General features: G+C 41.6%; 1 protein-coding gene across 13 annotated transcripts in view; it reads right to left on the minus strand.

Moving 5' to 3' along the window:
* Tenm3 (teneurin transmembrane protein 3) overlaps positions 1–20,162 on the minus strand; it is a 604,001-nt gene that overhangs the window by 39,663 nt on the left and 544,176 nt on the right. For 10 of the 13 annotated variants that reach the window (XM_076914146.1, XM_076914145.1, XM_076914140.1 and 7 more), the window contains 5 exons: positions 18,605–18,854; positions 17,916–17,936; positions 9,509–9,741; positions 8,148–8,302; positions 6,497–7,371 (listed from right to left, as the gene is read on the minus strand). In XM_076914146.1, coding sequence (XP_076770261.1) covers positions 6,497–7,371; positions 8,148–8,302; positions 9,509–9,741; positions 17,916–17,936; positions 18,605–18,854 — 1,534 coding nt within the window. The remainder of the gene's footprint in view (positions 1–6,496; positions 7,372–8,147; positions 8,303–9,508; positions 9,742–17,915; positions 17,937–18,604; positions 18,855–20,162) is intronic. The other 3 variants (XM_076914147.1, XM_076914144.1, XM_076914141.1) reach the window with 1 other exon arrangement.

The following is a 20,162-nucleotide window of genomic DNA, read 5'->3' on the forward strand; positions in this document are numbered from 1 at the left end:
TTGACATAAAGGCTCTTGTGCTTAAGAAACCACCTACCTATCCTGAATTAGAGTAACCTGCCTAACTTATTGGGGGCTGATAAGAACTGCAGGTTGGGAACTGGGAATCACACCTGAACCTCCAACCCCCAATCCTCTCCTGTACTAGGTATAACATACTGAACTTATATTTGAATGGAGAAATGTTTGCTTTCTTTTAAGGTCTTTCTTTCTTTTTCTTTCTTTCTTTCTTTCTTTCTTTCTTTCTTTCTTTCTTTCTTTCTTTCTTTTTTTGAGGGTTTATTTTGTAATTTTATTTATGTAGAGAAAACTTAGCAGTGTATATTTAACTCAGTTCAGTAGCGAGGTCTTCATCCTTTGCCTTTTCGGGACTGGCAATGCAAACCACAGATTTGGGATCAAGGAATGATCTCATTGTACCTGCCCTCATAATTGGTCTATAGCTCCCATCAGCCTAGCCAGAGCACCCTCATCTTCTGAGTTATCCCATGTGAAGGCAACAGTGGTGCACGCCTTCCTGTGGACTAGCCATCTCAACCTGGCTGCTCCCTTGATGATGCAATGGGGAGCTCTCATCTTTCACCACAGGCCAAGCAGGAAGACCATCAGCTCAATGGGGTCTACGCCATGGGTAATCACCGCCAGGTGAGCCATCTTGTTCTCCAACAAGGCGGTAGAGTCCTGCTTGAAGGACATGGATATCTTAGTTTGGGCATCCCCTTTGCCGGCAGCTTTCTTTTCAGCACGGGCTAGTAGCCTTTGCGTCTTCCCTGCTTTGTCTCTGGTCTGTACTTGTTGGCAAGCTTAGGCAGTCGCAGAACAGTTTGCTGGTCCAGGACTTGAGCTAACTAGTTAATGGCAGGAGGTAGTACTTTGAACCACTTACAGAGGAAGCCTCCTCGCCTTATGTACTGGGGACATTTGAGAAGCAAGTGAGATCTCTTTTGGACAGCATGTCCTGCCCAATGCCAAATACCTTAGGCCTTTTCTCAAATAGGATTCACCACATTTTGGCCATTTGTTTCTTTATAATGACAGGGGCTGGGGTCACCTTCATTCTTTAGACATCTTGCTCGGCTGGAACAGAACTTTCTTTCTTCTTCTCCTCCTCCTCCTCCTCCTCCTCCTCCTCCTCCTCCTCCTCCTCCTCCTCCTCCTCCTCCTCCTCCTCCTCCTCCTCCTCCTCCTCCTCTTCCTTCTCCTTCTCCTTTTTGTTCTCTGCCTCACAGGAAAGGAGTCCAGAGCCTGTCACTATTTGGCAAGCAATCTTTCAATGAGTTTATCCCTAACCCCTGCTTTTATGAGACAGAGCCTTGCTATTTAGTTCAAGCTACCCCTGAACTTTTGGTGTACCCCAGACTGGCCTCAAACTCCCAATCTGTTGAGAGCTGACTTTAAGCAGAAAGCGGCTATCAACTTTGCAGCTATCTCAAACCATATACCCTAATGAAAGACTTGTTTTTCCAAAGCCTACAACAGCTGAAGCACACTCTGATAAATATATTGTTTATCCCACATAGCTTGTTTTGCTGTTTAGTGACCCCAGCTGCATGGTGCACATGATAAAATGTTTTCACCTGTGTGCCCCTGCTTGTACTTATAAATACCCGGAATTTTCCTACCCTGACCTGCGGAACAGAGAGGGCGTTACAGTTTGGTCGCCCAACGTGGGGCAGCTTGGGCACTACACCAATTCTCCAACCCTTGCCTCCTGATTTCTGGGATTATGATGCACTACCACCTCAATCTGCTATCTGCACAGTTCTTGGGACCCTTGCTCCTTAAAAGCAATATTTCAGAATAAAATGCTTCCAGTATGGAAGTCTTTATTTTTTTTTCTCATTCAATTATCTGAGCAACAAGATGAACTGAGGAAGTTCTCATTTTATGAAGAAAAAGAAAGTGAGCAAACAACTGCTATTGGGTAAACATCAAAAGACAGACAAGAAAAATGTGAAATATCGACTTTTTTTGTATTAATGATTGGTGCAGGGCTTTGCACCATCCCAGAGAGCACAAGATCATTTATACAGTAGTTTTTCAAAGGTGCTTTGGGGAGAGTCCATTCTAGATTTCATCAGACTCTGCTCGATCATGAATATTCACCTGACTACATCAGTGGGTGTTGCCTCCAATCTTCCTTCAATGAAAAGCTATGGAGAATGTTCTGTGTGCATAGCACCATTCCATGAGCTGTGGGAGCCGCAGAGACAGCAGCTTGCATTAAAACATTTTCCCCCATTTTCATTGTGCTCAAACCAGGACTGCAAACATGGTAACAGCATACTTAACAAAAATGATAAGATGAAAAGAAAACATACACGATACAGAATCTGAACTCACTCTCCTTTGGATGTTCTCCGGCTGGAGCCAGAGTAATTCTATTTTTACAGTAGGCAGATTGATTGATTCCAGGTCTACCATCTGTTTCTAGTTGATAAAAGTTTTAATTTCAAACCTTTTTTAGATACTAGGCTAGCCGGTAATCTGGCCGTAAACAAATAGGGATTTGGACTGAAAGCTGTCATTTCTTTGTATAAGGTCTCTATATGCCAGGAGATGATTATAGACCACCTACCAGCTTAAGGGACTAGAGTGGTGAAAGTCACAGAAAACATGTTTCTCAGTTGGCAATGATTTTTTTTTCCCCCGTTACAATCTCCTTGTGGTTTTGCTCAAAGCCCTTCTTTATGAACTTACAAAGTGTCTTTCTACATCTGAGTTAGACCCACGGTACTACAAAAACATGAAGTGGAATATTACCGAGACACCAGTTCACTAATAACAACAAAAGCAGAGGAAGTCCCGAGGAGCCGACTCTCTACAGGTAATAAGGGGGGTTTGAAAACCACAAGTTGAAGTTGCCCATACGCAGCTTGTCAGAACACTGCCTGCTGTCAAGAGGAAGATGAAGGGTTAACGTGGCCAAGATTGAGACTCTGAGGAAGGTGAGTAAGAAGGCCTGTCCTTAGGTATGTGATAAGCATGCTAGAAAGATGAGGGACCCGGCTCTGGGCTAGTAATTGCAGGCTGGCTGGTTCCCCGAGTCCCCTGAGGAACAACACATGTAGGCCAGACACTATTGTTCTTTCCTATATCCTGTTCCCAGTGCATCGGCTGTGACAAACTAAATTGTAAGTAAGGATGGCTGCTAACAAGAAGAGACCATCCCAGACCACACCGTAGATGAGCAGCTAAATGCGAAGCAACATGGAAAGACCGCTGCTCTATCCCGGTGGCTGGGATAGAGTTAACTGCCATGGCAAAGCTCCAAGCTGATCACCTGAGACACCTGCAGGGTTGGAGGATGGTTGACACTAGTCAAGAGACGAACAGCTAGCAGACAGCTAAGGTTAAGGCTGGAGTCAGAGATGAACAGGGCCAGGATTCAACCACTCCTAACTGTGTAATTCAAAAAAAAGGCATACAATTGTTTTCCCAGGTGGGCTATGGGCGGACAAGCACATATTATATGGTCCTTCCAGTGACTTGGGCCATGGAAGTCCAGAGATGAGCTGAGAAAGGTCCCAGCACTGTAAAAACAAACTGCATCATCTTGTCAGCAACTCAGAGGTCATGTCTTGTAGTAGAACACCCACAGATACTGCTCCTGAAGGTCAGGATATAGTAAGCAGAAACTGGGTAAGGCTTCTGTGAGTTGAAGTAGGGCCTAGGTTTGGCTGTTTCTCACTTTCAAGGTTCATAGACAAGATGTTCTGTGCTGTGAGAATATTAACCATCCTTCAGCCTCGCAGGTGTTCCCAAGAGGACACAGCCTATGCTTTGTGCGCTCAAGCCTTGGAGAGGGGGCTTTACGGGTTTTGACCTTTGGAAGAAGTGGCCCCTTTCACCAGCATGTAGAGTCACAATGATGAAATGTCTCATTTGGACCTAGCAGCTCTGGATTCCTTAGGTTAACTCTTCTACTCTTATATAACTTTAAAAAAGCATACATGGTTCTTGGCAATTTAAAAAATTATATATATATATATATATATATATATATATATGCTGAGAATATATAGAGAAAAATTAATATGTTGCTTTCAAAAATCAGAAGTTGGAGATGAGGTTCTATTATGTAGCTCATTCTGGTTTTTAATCCACGGTGTCGCCCAGGCTGGCTTCAGACACCCAGTCCATAGCCTGCCTCATTCTCCCGAGTGCTGGGATTACACATAGGTGTTCCTGCTTTTTAAACCAATACTTCTGCTAATTTTATTAGAAAAGTAACTTGCAAATACTGTTTGGTTGAATATACTCTTAAAATATACCTGAGAGGGTCTGTGTGGCTATATTTTAAATATTTTCATAATAATCTTCTGAGATAGTTACTTTTGCTGTCATTTCTCTGACTACACTTTCCCATGGGCACACACATGTGTTGTGTAATAAGTCTGTATTGCGGCTTACTAGAATAGTGGTTCTCAACCTGTGGGTTTCGACTGCTTTAGGGTTGAATGACCCTTTCAAAGGGTCACATATCAGATATCCTGCATATGAAGTATTTAGATTATAATTCCTAACAGTAGCAAAATTACAGATGTGAAGCAGCAACAAAAATAATTTTACGGTTGGGGGTCACTACCACATGAGGAACTGTATTTATGGGTCACAGTTTCAGGAATGGTCAGAAAAACTATATAGAACAATGCTTTTTTCTATTATAATCGCAAGATTGACTTGCCAACCAGACCCCTGATTCTTGAAAGTGCTTTTATTCCTCAAAGACTATATATATATATGTGTGTGTGTATATATATATATATATATATATATATATATATGTATGTATTTTTTTCTTGTTCACCACCTTTTCTTTAAGAAATTAAAAAAAAAAAAAAAAAAAACCCAACCCAAATTTGTTTAAACTCTCCCATATCTCCCCCTCCCCCACTGATAGAGTGTGCCAGTTTCTCTGATTTTCCAGACTTTGATGGGCCCTTAGGCAACCATCCTGGCAGCTCCCAGTTCCTGTGTCACCACAGGAGCACCATTGCAGCGTCAGTGTCTGGACCCAACATGGACATATTCAATAATGGCCCACAGAGCAGAGCTTGAGTCTTAGACAGTCCTGGAAACTTAGCCTGTTTTCTCTCCCCGCTTTCAACTACAGTGAAACCCCACCCGAGGCACCACTATCACCGAGGATCTTCTAATGAGGACAGCTCTCCTGCCCAGGCCTAGCTAATGGCTGCGCTTTCTCTCCGTGCCTTCTCTGTCTTTGGCAACAGAGCCTGCTATCACTTTGAAAACCCTGCAAAGGAAGTGGCTTCCATTAACTTCCAATTTATTCCTTTCCTATTGCGATTCTGAAATGAGGAAAAAGGAATGCTAAGGACAGAATTTTAATGTAATTCTTCAATTGAAAAGGTTTGTTCCTCTCACAAAAATCATGCTGTTGGGGAACGTTCACTTTATTAATAGGGAACCTGTCGGAAAAAGAAAAGCCGCTCCAACTTACAGGGGGAACCAAGCTTACTGCGGAGGGTCCATTCCAGAGCCGTTGTAGGAAAAATATTTGTGTACGAGATGCCTTTTTCTACTGACTTCTGTGGTATTTTAGACGTGTGTTCTTGGAGAAAAGACTTCTCCTTCAACATGTCACTGTCAAAAATCACACTAAGGGACTCAAAACTCTCATCCCAAGCTCTTGTTTGAATTTGTCAGCATGTCTTCTCGGCAGCGCCTTCCTTCGCTTGTGCAATGCTAGTCAAGTGAACCAGCAGTGGGAAATGATTTCACACAAGCGCTCACTGTAAAGTACACATGCCATAAAATATACAACAACTAATTTTCATCTCGCTCTCCCTGACCTCATAAAAATGTGACTGGAATACATACCTAGCCTAGGCCACTTCTCCACACAAAATGCCCTGGCTTCACTCGCCCCTTCTCCTATGGCTTTCAAAATGGTGGTCAACAGTCCCGATTTGCATTTGGTTGCAAAGTCCTTCAAAGCATGGCTTACCTTATCCAATAACTGTTTATGAAAAGCTAAGCCCTCTGTTTGATAAGAATAACATTTGCTGGCCAAGGTAACCAGCCAAGTTCATTGTAAATGGTTTTCAAAGTTTTTTTTTTTTTTTCTTCAATGGAAGCTTCCACTGCAGTCGGCTTTTTATCAGCCTGGCAAATCCGAACCCAGAGGGTTTAGGCCTAAAACTAAAGCTATGGATTGTCCTTTGAAAGGTCTGTCGCTAATCTGCTAAGTGTACTTGGAGCAAAATGTCAGTTCCTAAGGAGAGGTAAATTTACCATGAAGCTAAATGAAATTTAATCTCTGAGGCATTTCACATGTATGGGTCTTTTCCAGGGCTCTGCATCTAATTTTCATAATTTTGACTTTTTTTTTTCCAAAGAGGGATCTAAAAATTACAGACACTTTAGGACCTCAGTCATATAGTTCCTGCCAGTCCTTAGGTATGTAGTATTATTAGAGAATCTATTGTGATATCAGTATTTTATAATTGGAGTAAAAATTTTGTATACTTACTCAAAAAATGTTGTCCATCCAGTTTCGTCACTTTTGGTGGCTAAAAGCCCACTGTTGCCATGGTAAGTAAACAAAACCAGTTCCAGACCCTGAGCGGTCATGCTTTTCAGACACCCATTGGTGCCTATGGTCAACCATATCACCTGGTTATCGGGAGACACCACCCGCACCGGCATCCGATTCGGGTCCCTTCGGATTCGGAGGGTATTGCCATTGCTGTCGGTTACAGCGGTGACGTCGTTGTCGTTGCTGTAACTAAAATTATACAGGTAGTCGCCCGTGACCAGGCTCATGGTGTACTGGTGGGTACCATTGATGTCAAAGATATAGAGCTCTTGATCAGTTGGAGAGGCAACTTCGTAAAAGTTCATGGAGTTAAGTAAAGGCTTATTCTTTGACACAGCCCGGATCCGGATATTTCCCAGATCGGCAATGTACAGCGTGCCATCTGGAGAGGCTGCTAGGGAGGATGGTGCATTGAGTTTGGCATCTTTGGCGTAGCCGTCTCCACTTTGGTAGCAGTCACAATTGGCGTCGTTCTTGCAGTCACATTCCGAAGGTATCCCAGCCACTAAGGAGATCTCCCCATCTGTCGTGACCTGCCTTATTCGGTTGATCTTCTTCTCGTCAGTCTCCGTAATGTAAAGGACCCCGCTGTAGGACACGGCAATGGCAGTGGCTGACTCCAGGGTGGTCTGAACCGCATGCTTCCCCACGGGGTACTCCACTCCAGGGACCTGACAGTGCATGGGCCGACCGGCAGCAATGCGAACTTGACGGTTCTCGGTGATCTGTAAAACTACGTTATTATCCAGGACATAGATGGAGTTATCCATGGGGTTAATGGCAAGATCAGTGGGCCATTCCAGACGCACCTTAAGAAAGAATGAAATGGCTTGGTTAGTCAGTTACTAAGCTGCAGTTAGTTTGCTAGGAGAGCAAACTAGACCAATCATGGAAATTAGCCTTTATTTGATAAACTGTTTTAAAATCGTTTTTATTTCAATATCCATGGTCAAACAAACCTAAAATTTTGGCGCAGAGATGAATGTAGGATGTAATATCTGACTTAAAAATGCAGTCGGTGCAAGGAAAGATTTGCTGCTTTAGCTGACAGCAAATGCACTTCTATGTAGTGAGTCAACAGATATCGCTGAGACATGGACACATATGCCCCTTTTAATAGTAATAGCAGCCAAATGCCAGGGCTTGCTAGGTTATGAATACATTAGTGTTCCCTTGTGTTCTCAATCAGACCAATAGTTAAGTTCCTAATTCTAAATATAAGCCCCTCGGGACTAATGATAGTGTGTTTTCTCTTGTGTTCAAGGAGCCCATGCAATCAAAAGATTAGGGATTTAAGCTGTTTTATTCTTTTTGGAGTATCTGCATGCTGCTACATTAGTGGGATTTTATTACACATGCTTAGCATTTCTTAACGCTAATTGTTCCGCATTTCACCCGATTCATCAAATGCAGACCCAAAGAAGACTATACGTTTAAACAGAACAGTCATATCCTACATACTCCCATCCCTGATAGATGGAACTCAACATGGCAGCACCACCGGCTACTTAGAGCCAGACAGATCATTGACAGAACAAATGGAGTCACTCAGAAGCAAGACAGAAAGCTTGGCTTAGCACGGTACCTGGCTGATGTGCATGCTAGTGTCACAGGTTAAAGGTCGGGCTGATGTGAGGTCGTTGGAGCCCAGGAGAGTTGATATTATTCCATTCTGATCAACCTTTCTGATCATGGTTCCATCAACAAAGTAGATCAGTCCGTTCTTATCGATCGCCATTCCTTTATTGAAGAGAAATAAGTGTTACCATTTTTTAATGACTAATTTTGATTAAATCCTTATGCTCAGTGACAAATTCAAAGCTTATCCCTGGTAATAAAATGGATGTTAGGTAGCAGGTAAGAATGCTGATTATAAAAGCTTAAGAAAAGATGGGAAAAAATATCCCCAACACAGGCATTTACAATTCTAATACATTTATATATAAAGAAACACAACAAAGAATTCAAATCTCGAAGGATTTCTATCAAGTATAAGAACCTCATAGGTATGGGACCTGTATGCTTCAAATACAAAATAAAGTCTACAGTCCCAAGGTAGGCCGTACATTATAGAGACAGGCTTAGATTCTATTAGAGTCGACTTATAGTCATGACACTCTATCCAACAAAGGCAGATCCGAGCAGATCTGAGCCAAGGTTAGTGTTTAGCTGACCTTCTTACAATGAAATCTGCCATTATGAATAATTCAGTACAGCAAATATTTTTTTTCCAGCCCCTGCTCACATAATCCTCCCTGGTTATAATGAAAATCAAAAAGTTTCCAAACCGAACCGCATTGTAATGGATGGCGTAAGACTTGAGCGAGGAGTCAATCTTGACTCCTTTAAAGCTTTTATCGCACAGAATTTTTAGCCCATTACCTCCCCAGATTCCTCATAGCAGCATTTTTTCCCATGGCATAGAGACAAAAGTTGAACAGCTCCGAAGTGGGTGCGAGCTAACAGGGTTGCTTAGCAATGGTTTTTACAGAGGCCTGGGACTCATTCATGACCAGGAAATTCCAGGACAATGAAGGAATCTGAAGTTTAGTAGGACGTGACATGAATGGCTGAGTGTGGCTTCGAAAAGTTGAAAAAACAAAACCAAAAACTGTATGATGAGTTCTGTTTTTAAGAAGTCCAAAACCTTACTTTTACTGTAAAAAACAAAAACAAAAACAAAAACAAACCAAAACCAAAACCAAACCAAACAAAAAACCCAACTTAGCTTCTAGCAATTACATGCTAAGTGGCTTTTACAAGAGTAGGTGCGATGCAGGTTTTCTAGAACATACTCGGGGATAAAACGTTAGACTCAGCGTTAAACAATCAGGCACTAGGTGGATTTTATATGTATAAAAATATAATGTAAAATTTAATATGTAAATATAACAAAATGTAAAAAGTAGGGTAAAAGGGAGAGCCTACGTTGATAATTTCCGGTACCTTTGGGACTCATGAGGGTTGCCTCCACCGCTTTCCCGCCGTCCCCACACCTGGCCTCGTCAAAGGGCAGGCACTGCTCCCCGGTCCCTGCCACCACTTCAGCATTTTTAGTCAGGTCTTTGGCTCCCGTGAGTGACTTCGGCCGATAGATTCTGCGGGTGTTAGTATCAGAAACGTACAAATCTCCAGTGACGGGATCCGTAGCCAGGTAGTATCTGTGCGCTGGGTTGCTGCTGTAAAAAGGATTTGTAGGCAAATACTGGGTGAGAGCCCCTCCTTGTACGCAGAAGGAGATGCAAAGTGAAATAAAACTCAGCACAGGCTCCGGTGCTTATGAACTGGGGCCCAGTGTCACAGTGCTCATGACATAAGAGACTGTGATGTGATCTGAGGTAGCAGGAGGTATGTTTGAGTCTGATATTTTTCTTTCCGGCTTGACGTTGAGGACCCAACAACTTACTGTCAGCCATTAATTTAATTTAATTAACTATTATTGTGTTTTACATTTTAGGTGTATAGGATCGTTTTGCCTGCAAGTATGTGTGTGTATGTGTGGACCATGTGCATGTCTGGTGCCTCACGAGGCCAGAAGAGGACATCAGATCCCTGGAACTGGAGCTGCAGACTGTTGGGAGCTGCCCTGAAGATCAAAGGTGGGTTCTCTGAGAGAACGAGGGCTCTTAACTATGGAGTCAACTCTCTAGTCCCTACACACAGCCATTCCTTAAAGCAATTAACTTTGGAGTCATGCAGGAGCCTAAAACAAAGAAGCAAGGTCTCTCCATCCCCCCCTACCCCCTCAGTGGACAGATGAAATTTATTCCAGGGAAAGACCTCTCTGGTATCTCCTCCACTGACCTAACAGATGACCCATTACGGGCCTATTGTTAGGAATCATTGCTTTGCTTTTTGCTGTAAAACCACAAAAAATGCTACCCTGCCAAGGTAGCATCATGACCACCTTAGCTGCTCTGTCACAATCCAGAAAAGCAAATGGTGCTGGTACAATGTCTGTTCAGCCCTATGGGGAGAAGTGAGATTATACATTCAAAGGCAGAAGGCAATCTCTGAACACTGCTTTCTTAGGAGTGTGACTTTTAGACCGTGCGCAAATATGGAAGAGGCTAAAAACAGTTTAAATTACTTGGTTTTTCAAAGGGGGGGGGGATAAAGATGTGATCTGCTAAATAATATATATCTTTTGATAATGAACTTGGTGTTTTATTTTCTCTCTCCATCTTGACCCCTTCGCTCTTCCTTCCATCTCTACACAGTCAGAAACACAAAGGGTCATACTCTTATTTACCCTTGGTTTGTGTCTGAACAACTGTGAGACTGTGTTTCTTGGAAATGTCAGAGATGCTACATACATGAAGTCTCATCAACATGGCTGCCTAAGCATGACCTGAAGAAGGACAGCACCAACAGACATGCTAACATAGGGGAAAAGCTATGAGGAAAAGCTTTTTTTTTTTTTTAATGGGGAAAGCTATGAGGCTGAGATCAGAAGAAATAATAGTCTTCCCCAGGAAAGAACATACTAGTTGGTTAGACACACACACATACACACACACACACACACACACACACACACACACACACACACACACACATATACATACACACACAGACACAAACACACACACACACCCCACCACCACCACCACCACCAACTAAAGAAACAGAAACTATTGATTTCAAAGAATGCAAGGGAGGAACTCATACTAATTTGAAGGGAGGAAAGAAAGGAGGGAAATGCTGTAATTATAATCTCAAAAAATTACTAAAAACATGTAGTATAAGCCTAAAATGAACATTTTATTTATAAAAGTGCTATAGCAGATTTTTATTACTAATTATGTTAAACTGTTATGAAACAATTCTCATTTTTTCATGTTCTTTTTAGTTAATTTTTTTTCTGTGTGCACGCGCGCACATACGTGAGTGTGTGTGTGTGTGCACTGACAGGGGGTTCCTTCTTCTAATGTCTGCCTCTGCTTTTTTTTTTAATTTATTTTTTATTGGATATTTTATTTACATTTCAGATGCCATCCCCTTTCCCCATTTCCCCTCCCTAGAAAACCCCTATCTCATGCCCCCTTTTCCTTTTTGCTTTTATACATTTTTTAAAAATGTTAATCAAAGGCTTTATAAGTTTGGTAATGCTCAATCAGAGGTGTAATCCAATACCCAACCTAGATATATCAACTATCTTTGACTGGTGGAGACAGGTGAACATCTGCCTCGATATCCCCCCTCTTTCTCTCTCTCATTACCTAGCTTCTTCTCTCCTTCTTCTCCTACTCTCCTTACTCCTTCTCTTCCTCTCAGTACTCCTCCCACCTTAGCTTCTCCTACATATCACCCTTCCTGTTAAAATAAAACTTCTCTCTCTCTCTCTCTCTCTCTCTCTCTCTCTCTCTCTCTCTCTCTCTCTGAGGGGCTCTCACTGAATCTGGAGCTTGGAACAGCTAAAAGAGCTGTCCAGGGAGGTCCTGAGACCCACCTGCCTCTGCCCCACAGTGCCAGAGGTCCAGGCATGTGCAAATGTGTCTAGTTTTCAGGCTTGTGCTGGAGATTTCATCCCAGGTTTCCCTGCTCTCATACTGAGCACTCTTCTTACGTTACCACCTCCTTTCATGGTTTTTATTAGTGGTGAGCATGCGGACTTTAGTCTAAGAGGCTTTTCCTTCAATAAGGTTGTAAGTTCTACTGGTGTTTCTCCCATTGGTAGGGGAGCATAGAAGACACACTCAGCAAGAATCCACTATTCTTAGTATTTACTCTTGTCCTGTCTACAGTGATTTTTCAATACACCTCGCATAATGCTATAAGGTCTCGACTTGCTTCCTGAAAATGTTAGGGGGGAAGAAATCTCAGAATGTGAACAGATTCAAATTTGTTTACTTCTGCTGGCCAATTAGCAATTTGGAATACACTAAAGTGTTAGAGTGATGTCTACGCTCATCTTAAGATGTCTGTTGGTTGTTTCGAGGTTTATTATAACTAAGTTACAGTACCCATGCATACTTTCTAATTATATCCTTCATTTTGATACATTAGATTTTGGCTATCTGAGTGTTGGCAGCCTACTCTCTAGCCATGGAGCATGAGATTTCTTGGTGTAAAACCAATGCACATTCAAGGCATGAGCTGGGCTTTGATTGGCACCACTATCATTTCCTTGGGTGGCAATGTCATCATGTCCATGGGGTGGGGAATTGGGGTTAGATCTGCTGGATAATGCTTCTCCAACCTTCCTCAACACACAGGTTCATTTTCTATTTTCTCTTGAGCTAGAGTCTCATCATATAACCTAGGCTGGCCTTGAACTCACAATGTAGCCTAACCTGGCTTCAAACTCATTGTCTACCTCCCTCTGCTTCTGCTGTGCTGGGATCACAGTTTGCATCAGTGTCCTGAAGACACAGATGCTTCTAAATCAAGCAGTGCAGTTTTATCTGATGAGTATAAAGTCTCACTGTGCACATGATTCTATTGTCTAGAACAGTTTATGGTCCAAGAGTGGAGGCACAGTCTCAGTTGGCAAAGGACGGCTACTCCTTGGACCCTAGCGTCACACAGGTGGGAAACGTCTCTACAGAGCTTCTAAAATAGAACAAAAATGATACCACCAGTTGGCATGACAACATGGATGGGGGAAATTTTAGAAGGTCCAATACTAGATAAAGAGTTACAGGTAACCAAGGAAGGAAAGAAGGGAGAGAGGAGGGAGGAGGGAGGGAGCGAATATGAATATATCAGTTTTCTTCATGGATGAACTCTCTGACAGATTATCTAATCCCAAGTAGTCAGCTCTAAATACATGTGCATATGAGCCACACTGTATGGACTCAGTAGGATGCATATGTGGACACACACACACACACACACACACACACACACTAATAATGAGGGAGCACAGGACTGGTAAGTGGAAGATGTAGAAATTATGTAAATACAGCACTCATGTATAAAATTCTAAAAACAAAGTTAAATAAAAAACCCCCCCTGCCCCCACAAAAAAGCCAGGATAAAAGTGAGTTTGGAAATTTTTAGTTGACAGACAGATGACAGAGGAGTTCTGAATCACATACACAACAGGAGTTTGACTCAAGATCATCTGATTTTAAGCCTGAAGCATCCCCTGACAGAGTGCACTGGAAGCTGTTTTCTAGTGGCCCAGAGGTCATCGAGGGGCGGGCGTTCTAGTACAGAGGAGCTGTAAGCCCGGCTAGTATGTAATCTGAGGTCGCGCTGACTGGAAGCTGTCTGCAGTTGGCCACAAGGCACAGCGATTTACAAAGACCATGTTTTTTTTTTTGGGGGGGGGGGGGGAAATCTGTGTTCAACAGTAGAAACACAGAGCATTTTTGTGGGACTGACTAAGATTTTGCTGTTTCAGACGGGTTTAAAGTGACATTTGTGACTAATAGCAAAAAGCAAGGAGCCGACATCGTCCGTCTACCGCACCTTGATTTTGAACTCATCCAGTATGACCCAGATGCCAGTTATCAAGACATCTTCCCTAGAGCCTTGTCAGTTGGACACAGATCCAAGGGCAAGTGCAGGCTGGTCATACTCATTTATTTTCTCATAATTCAGCCGTCTTAGATGAGGGAGACACTTGTGGAGAATGGCACAGAGAATGCATGCTATTAACACTTATCTTTTCAGAGGAAACTGCCACAGCTCTTAGTGCACAAAGCAATAGAAGAAGCATAATGAATTCTGTTTACGTATAAAAGCAATGCTGCCTACTTTATGGTAACCAGAAGACTGGGTGACTATAAACTGGGATTGGTTAAAAATTTTAATTTGGAAATTAAGGAATTTGAACAGGGATAAGCCAAAATTTCCTCTCTTACCAAAGGGGTCTATTAACAAACTAGTAAAGTAGTGGTGCATTTTATAATCATTTTATAATCATTTTAGTATTACCACTTAAATAAAATATCAAATGATGCCTGAGTATAACTAAATATAACTAAGGGATTTTATTTTATAGAATATTTTAAAAGTGCTTAAGAACTTGGCATGATAGCATCCTATTTGAATCTTTAAGTAATAAGACCATGTCTTAATATTCTTGGCCAGTATTTTTTATTATGGCTTCCATTTGTATAATTAATGATAGTTTATGGTACAGAAAGAGGACTGGAAGCAGATATTCTATATGTACCGAATCGTCTACAATTGACAGTGCATTCCTATATGTAGACTTGGGTACACTTTAGGATTTCCTTTCTTCCTACCGTTTGCTCCCGAGTCATTCACAGTTGCTCTGCCCCATAGGAAAGACGATGTAACAAAAGCCAGGCTAGCAAGCAGGAAGCCATTTCTGACAGGAGTTCATTTCCTTCCTTCTGCCATTCTTTCCTTTACAAAAATGTCTTTCTTCTTGTACTGAGGAGTGAAAAGAGGGGCCTCACCCACGCAAGGCAAGCGCTCCTCTGCTGAGCCACTCCCAAGCCTTTTACCCACTTTTTATTCTGAGAGGGTCTCAGTGACTTACCCAGGCTGACCTTGAACTCTTGTCCCTGACTCAGCCTCCTGAGTAGCTAGGATTATGGGCCTGTGTTGCTATGCTTGGAAATAATTTCATATAAATAAGGAAGTGCTGATGAATTTAAATATTTTAACCTTCCTCAGGTCATTTCAGATAGTTATTAAACACACATTAATTTCACTGATAATGTCATTATCTGTTTAGTGAATGGGGCTCAAGAACCTTGTACATTTTTGCCTCTCTTTTTTTTTTTTTTTTCCTATTCACTCTGTAGGTGATGGTGGCTGTAAATTTGTAGTGATCGGGTGCCTCGGCCTCCCAAGTCCTGGGATGGGGGCGTGTACCACCGTGTGAGGCTCTTCCTTCATCTTCCTAACTACACAGAAGGTACAACCTCTCCACTGTCTGGCTTCCTATGGCCGATTTCATTGTTGACCCTTCTCTTAACGTATGCTGACTTTCATGGTCGGGTGCATTAACTTTCTAAGTGATCGAATCAAGCACATTAATATTCCTAATAGGTCACTTTGAATATGCCACTTGTTCATGGCCCTAAACTGTTACCTACACAAATCCTTGCTTTATTTGGGTAGGTCTGGTTACTCTTGGAATATCTTGCTTACTCTACTTTGTCTTGGACCCACAGCATATTTATTTCCTCTCTATTGTTTTCCCATGAACATCTTTCTTCTTGCTGTTCTGATCAAGCAGATTTTATTATTAGATCTAGTTCAAATATCAACGCTTTCTGGAAACTTCCTATCTATGCTGATATCTCCCAGTTTTGTTTTCCTCCAAGAACCACGTTCATGGGACAGTTGTACGCATGACATGTTAAAAAATAACACTGAAGGTACCAGTTGGATCACATGTAGGTCTAGTTTGTTATTATGTTTCTGAGAGCTTTGTCCTAGATTACCATTCGTCAAAGTATCTGGCGCGTAAATGATCTTTTAACGCTGTTAGTTTTAACGTTCATGAGTGGTGATTGACAACCCAAAGGTCCTGCCTGGGTATCACAGAAAGGACATGTTGAAGCTCAAGTGTGGTCAGAACAAAACACAGAGGAAGTGACAGAGGACCAGGCCAGGGGGATTACAGTAAGTGTCGCTGCCAGATGCCATGAGATGGTATACATTGACTTCAGATTCTATGGCAGGATGCATCACAAGTCCAAACACAGATTCTTTTCTCAGAGATGATAGACGTAGACAACTTGCAAAATTACTATGAAACAAGTCTAGACTTTTTTTTTGTTGTTGTTTTTTGTTTTTTGCACTTTTAGAAAATCTCCCTATAGAATCCCAGCCATGGGGAACATATTAAAAAACAGAACAGAGGAAGAGAACGAGAGGGGTTCAAATCTCTGTTTCACGTTTCTCAGCTGTGTATCCTGGGATGGGATGTAATGCCTTCCAACTTCCGTTACCTCATGTGTAACCTGAGGGATTACTGTGCGGCTCTCTAATAACAGACAAAAAGCATCTGGCACGGTGCCTGCATATAACAGGCCAGCTTGTTAAAAGGCAGGCTTTCGTGGTCTTTTCTCTATCGCCTGCAGCATTTTCACATGCCGCTGTATGTCCTTCCTCCTCTTTCCATAGCTACCAAGAAAACAAGCAGAAATGTGTTGATGTTCTATGGGGCTTCTCAGAGTACCCTCAGCGTTCTGGGGAGATTCAGTGTTAATCTTTAGCATGTGGACTGGGCCATTTAGTTGAAAGTGTAAGATCAATACAGAATCTTAGGCAAGGGTCCTGGGACCATGCCTGGGTATTCTGATCTGCAACAGTTATATGCATCTGTCAGCAGGACTCCGATTTTTGCTAGCTGTCAATCTCTACAAGGGTTTCAGTGAGTTATATTGACCTGATCATCTAAGATCTCTGACATAAAATATCACTGGCTTTTTAACATATGATCGCATTAGGTATTTTAATGGCCAAACTAGATCTGGCATGTCTAACCCTGGCTTTCACTAGCTTTTGTTTAAAGCAGCTTAAAGCTTCTTTTGTATTTTTTGTTATTTTTTTTTTTCCCTCCTGTCGTATGTGATGTCTTCAGGCAAGTATACTCGTCAATGGGATATGGAAGCTTCGGGCTGACTGTATTCCATAATCATCTTTAGCTTTGAAGAAAGCCTTTCTCCTCATAATAATGGCACAAAAAACATGTCTCCTGAACTTAGTAACACTTCCCATTTGGGAAGATTAGAAATCACAGGCTGAGACAGACAAAGGAGGTGCTGTAAAAGAGGAAGTATTTCCAAGCTCAGCACTGTGTTCACATACTAATCAGATAGATACATAAGCTTATACAATTTTCCAGGTGGTGGCGCACGCCTTTAATCCCAGCCCTAGGGAGGCAGAGGCAGGCGGATCTCTGAGTTCGAGGCCTACAGAGTCACTTTCAGGACAGTGAGGGCTACAGAGAAACCCTGTCTCAAAACAACAAACAAAAAAAGTTTAGCGTAATACACTATTTTCAGATTATTTTTCTCAAATCACTTCCCAGACTGAAACAGCTCTGTGCCCAGTAAGACATGATCTGTCCTGGGTCAAATTATACTCTCTCTTTAAACTTTGCCGTGTTTCAGATTCTCTTCTGTTTCATAAGGCTTAGGTTATATAAGTCAGTAACTGCACATTTGAATTCTTTGTGACAAGACTTTTCTTTTTAATGAACCAACTTGAAAATATTTCTAAAATTCTAATACGCAATATATTTTGCAATAGGTTATGCAATTGTCCAATTAAGCCGTTTTAATTCCTTAGATGTTCTGTGATTCCGAGTTTCCTCTTAAGACGGTGTTATTAAAAAAAACAATTTCAGAGAGTCACATTGAAACATAAAAAGGACACTGGAAAATATGCAAGAGCCTTTAAGCGGGATGCTTACCTATGTCTAAAATCTTTATTTCTTGGAGGAAGCAGATAAAAGAAAGGTAAGAAGACAAAAAAAAGCAGAGTTAGAAAAGGCTTCTGAAATATAATGAGATCAATAGTGGGGTTTAATTACTTGTATGGAACATTGCAAGTGGAGAAAGCACTGGTAATGAACTTCGTAGGCAAAATCTTATCAAACTGCTGTCAGAGCCGGTGGATTTTGACAATCACACTTAAATCCTGACAAAGGCGTGCTGCTTTTACTATCTGCATTCTGGCTAATGAATGGGCTGACCCAACTGAACGCCCAGCATTTCTGTTCCTTTACTATCACATCTTGGTTCCAAAGAAAACACCATAGGCCACCATTTCAGCTGCTGTGAAATAAAAGATGGATTCCTGTGCTGTGTCGTTATCCCAAGGAAAATTGAAATGATTAAAAAATATATGTGGCTTTACCTTCCAGTTCACAGAAAGATCACTGAGATGAGTGAGCTGTTTTCCGTTCTTTCTCACATTAATAACACTGTATATTGTTGACCTTCTATCTCTACTTAAGGACCAAGTTCTTTCTAGACTGAGTTTTAAACAATGGGGTGCATGCTTAAATAAATAAATAAATCAGTGCATCACATCCAACTTTGTTTTTTAAGGGTATAATGATTGTCTCTGATGAAAGCCCCCAATAGAAGAAAGACATACCTTAGTTCTAAAACACTTGTCACATTCCCAGAAGGGAATATCCGCCGGACATAGTTGAAATCCCCTACGTATAGACTGCCATCGATCCCACAGGCTAGCGCGACTGGCGCCAGCAGCTTGTTCCCATCGGCTTGACCATTGCAACTTGGGCATGAGATGCTCCGCCTCCGACCATTACCCATGATGCTGCTGACCACCGGAGGCTGCTGAGAGATGAACTGATTTTCCCCGTTTCCTTTGTACAGTATACCTGAAAGAAAGGACATGTTTCCCATGATGAAAATGGGTGACGAAAAGCAAACCCGTCTTTTAGGAATCTCAGTACCGTGTTGTGGCTTTCTGATTTAGAACTGGAAACTTTAGAGTTCTTATGGAAAGACCTCTATCTATGACCTAAGATATCACATGATGAACCACATTACAGTACCGTTCAAAAGCACTGTTTGTTAGGAAGGGAAAGACTAGTGAGAGGAACAAAGGGCTAAGAGGAAGAATTCAAAACCCAAATTCTTAACACCAGTGATTCTCAATCTTGGTTACACACCGGAACAGTCTGGAGGGCTGTTAAGAAATACTGATGGCTGGTCCTTACCCCATGAGATTCTGATTTAATTGGGCTGGGTGGAGCCTCAGCATTTAGAGTTTTAAAAACTCTCCAGGTGATCTTAATGTGCAACCGAGTTTGAGAACCCTGCTCTATATAATATTCTTTAGGGAATAGAAAGTTTGTCTAATTGTTAATCAATGTGGAAAATATTACATATTAACCTGATTAATAAAATGTACCCTGGGAATATGAGTATGAATTTCTTATGAATTCACAGTGAGTTTTTTTTTAAAGCTAAAAAGTACTTTATGGAAATGAAGTTAGAAAGTATTTATTTATAGGTATCCTGAGAGTAAGAACAAAATGTATCACTGAGCCATACCCCTGGCTTATGGAGGCCTATTTTTAACTCTACCATACTATCTGTCAATGGGTAGTCTTGCTTCACATTTATCCGATGTAAATTATGTGTATACACAGACACACATACAGATACACACACACATACAGACACAGACACACACACAGAGACACACTCACAGACACGTAGATACACAGACACAAGCACAACGAAACTGATGGAGAAGGCAAATTTGTTATTCAAACTGAACTCTGCTTTAAGGTCTGAGTCAATAATTTGACAAAGACAAAAAACCGCCAGTCTGCCCGTCAATGGGCTTCACTGAAAATGTGAGACCAAAATATTCTCAAGGAATATTCAGTATCTTCCTAGTAAGAAGCTAGATTTGAATTGGGACTTAATTTCGGTTCATTTTGTTGTTACCACATTCGGATCAACGGCTTGAGTCTGCTGTCCACTGGGTGGTCAGCTGTTCCTGTCCTATGAATATTTTGTGACACCCCTCCATGTATTATTATCTGTATAAACCACTTGCTGCTGACTTTAGAGCAGTATATATTGTATTTATTGGGCTCTCTATGCTTCAAAGTAGTTCTCAGAGCTAATGATCGTGCTTTGTAGCAGATAGACCGTTAAAAGAATAATCTTTC

The sequence above is a fragment of the Arvicanthis niloticus genome, chromosome 16, assembly GCF_011762505.2.
Source record: "Arvicanthis niloticus isolate mArvNil1 chromosome 16, mArvNil1.pat.X, whole genome shotgun sequence".
In the NCBI taxonomy this organism is placed as follows: domain Eukaryota; kingdom Metazoa; phylum Chordata; class Mammalia; order Rodentia; family Muridae; genus Arvicanthis; species Arvicanthis niloticus.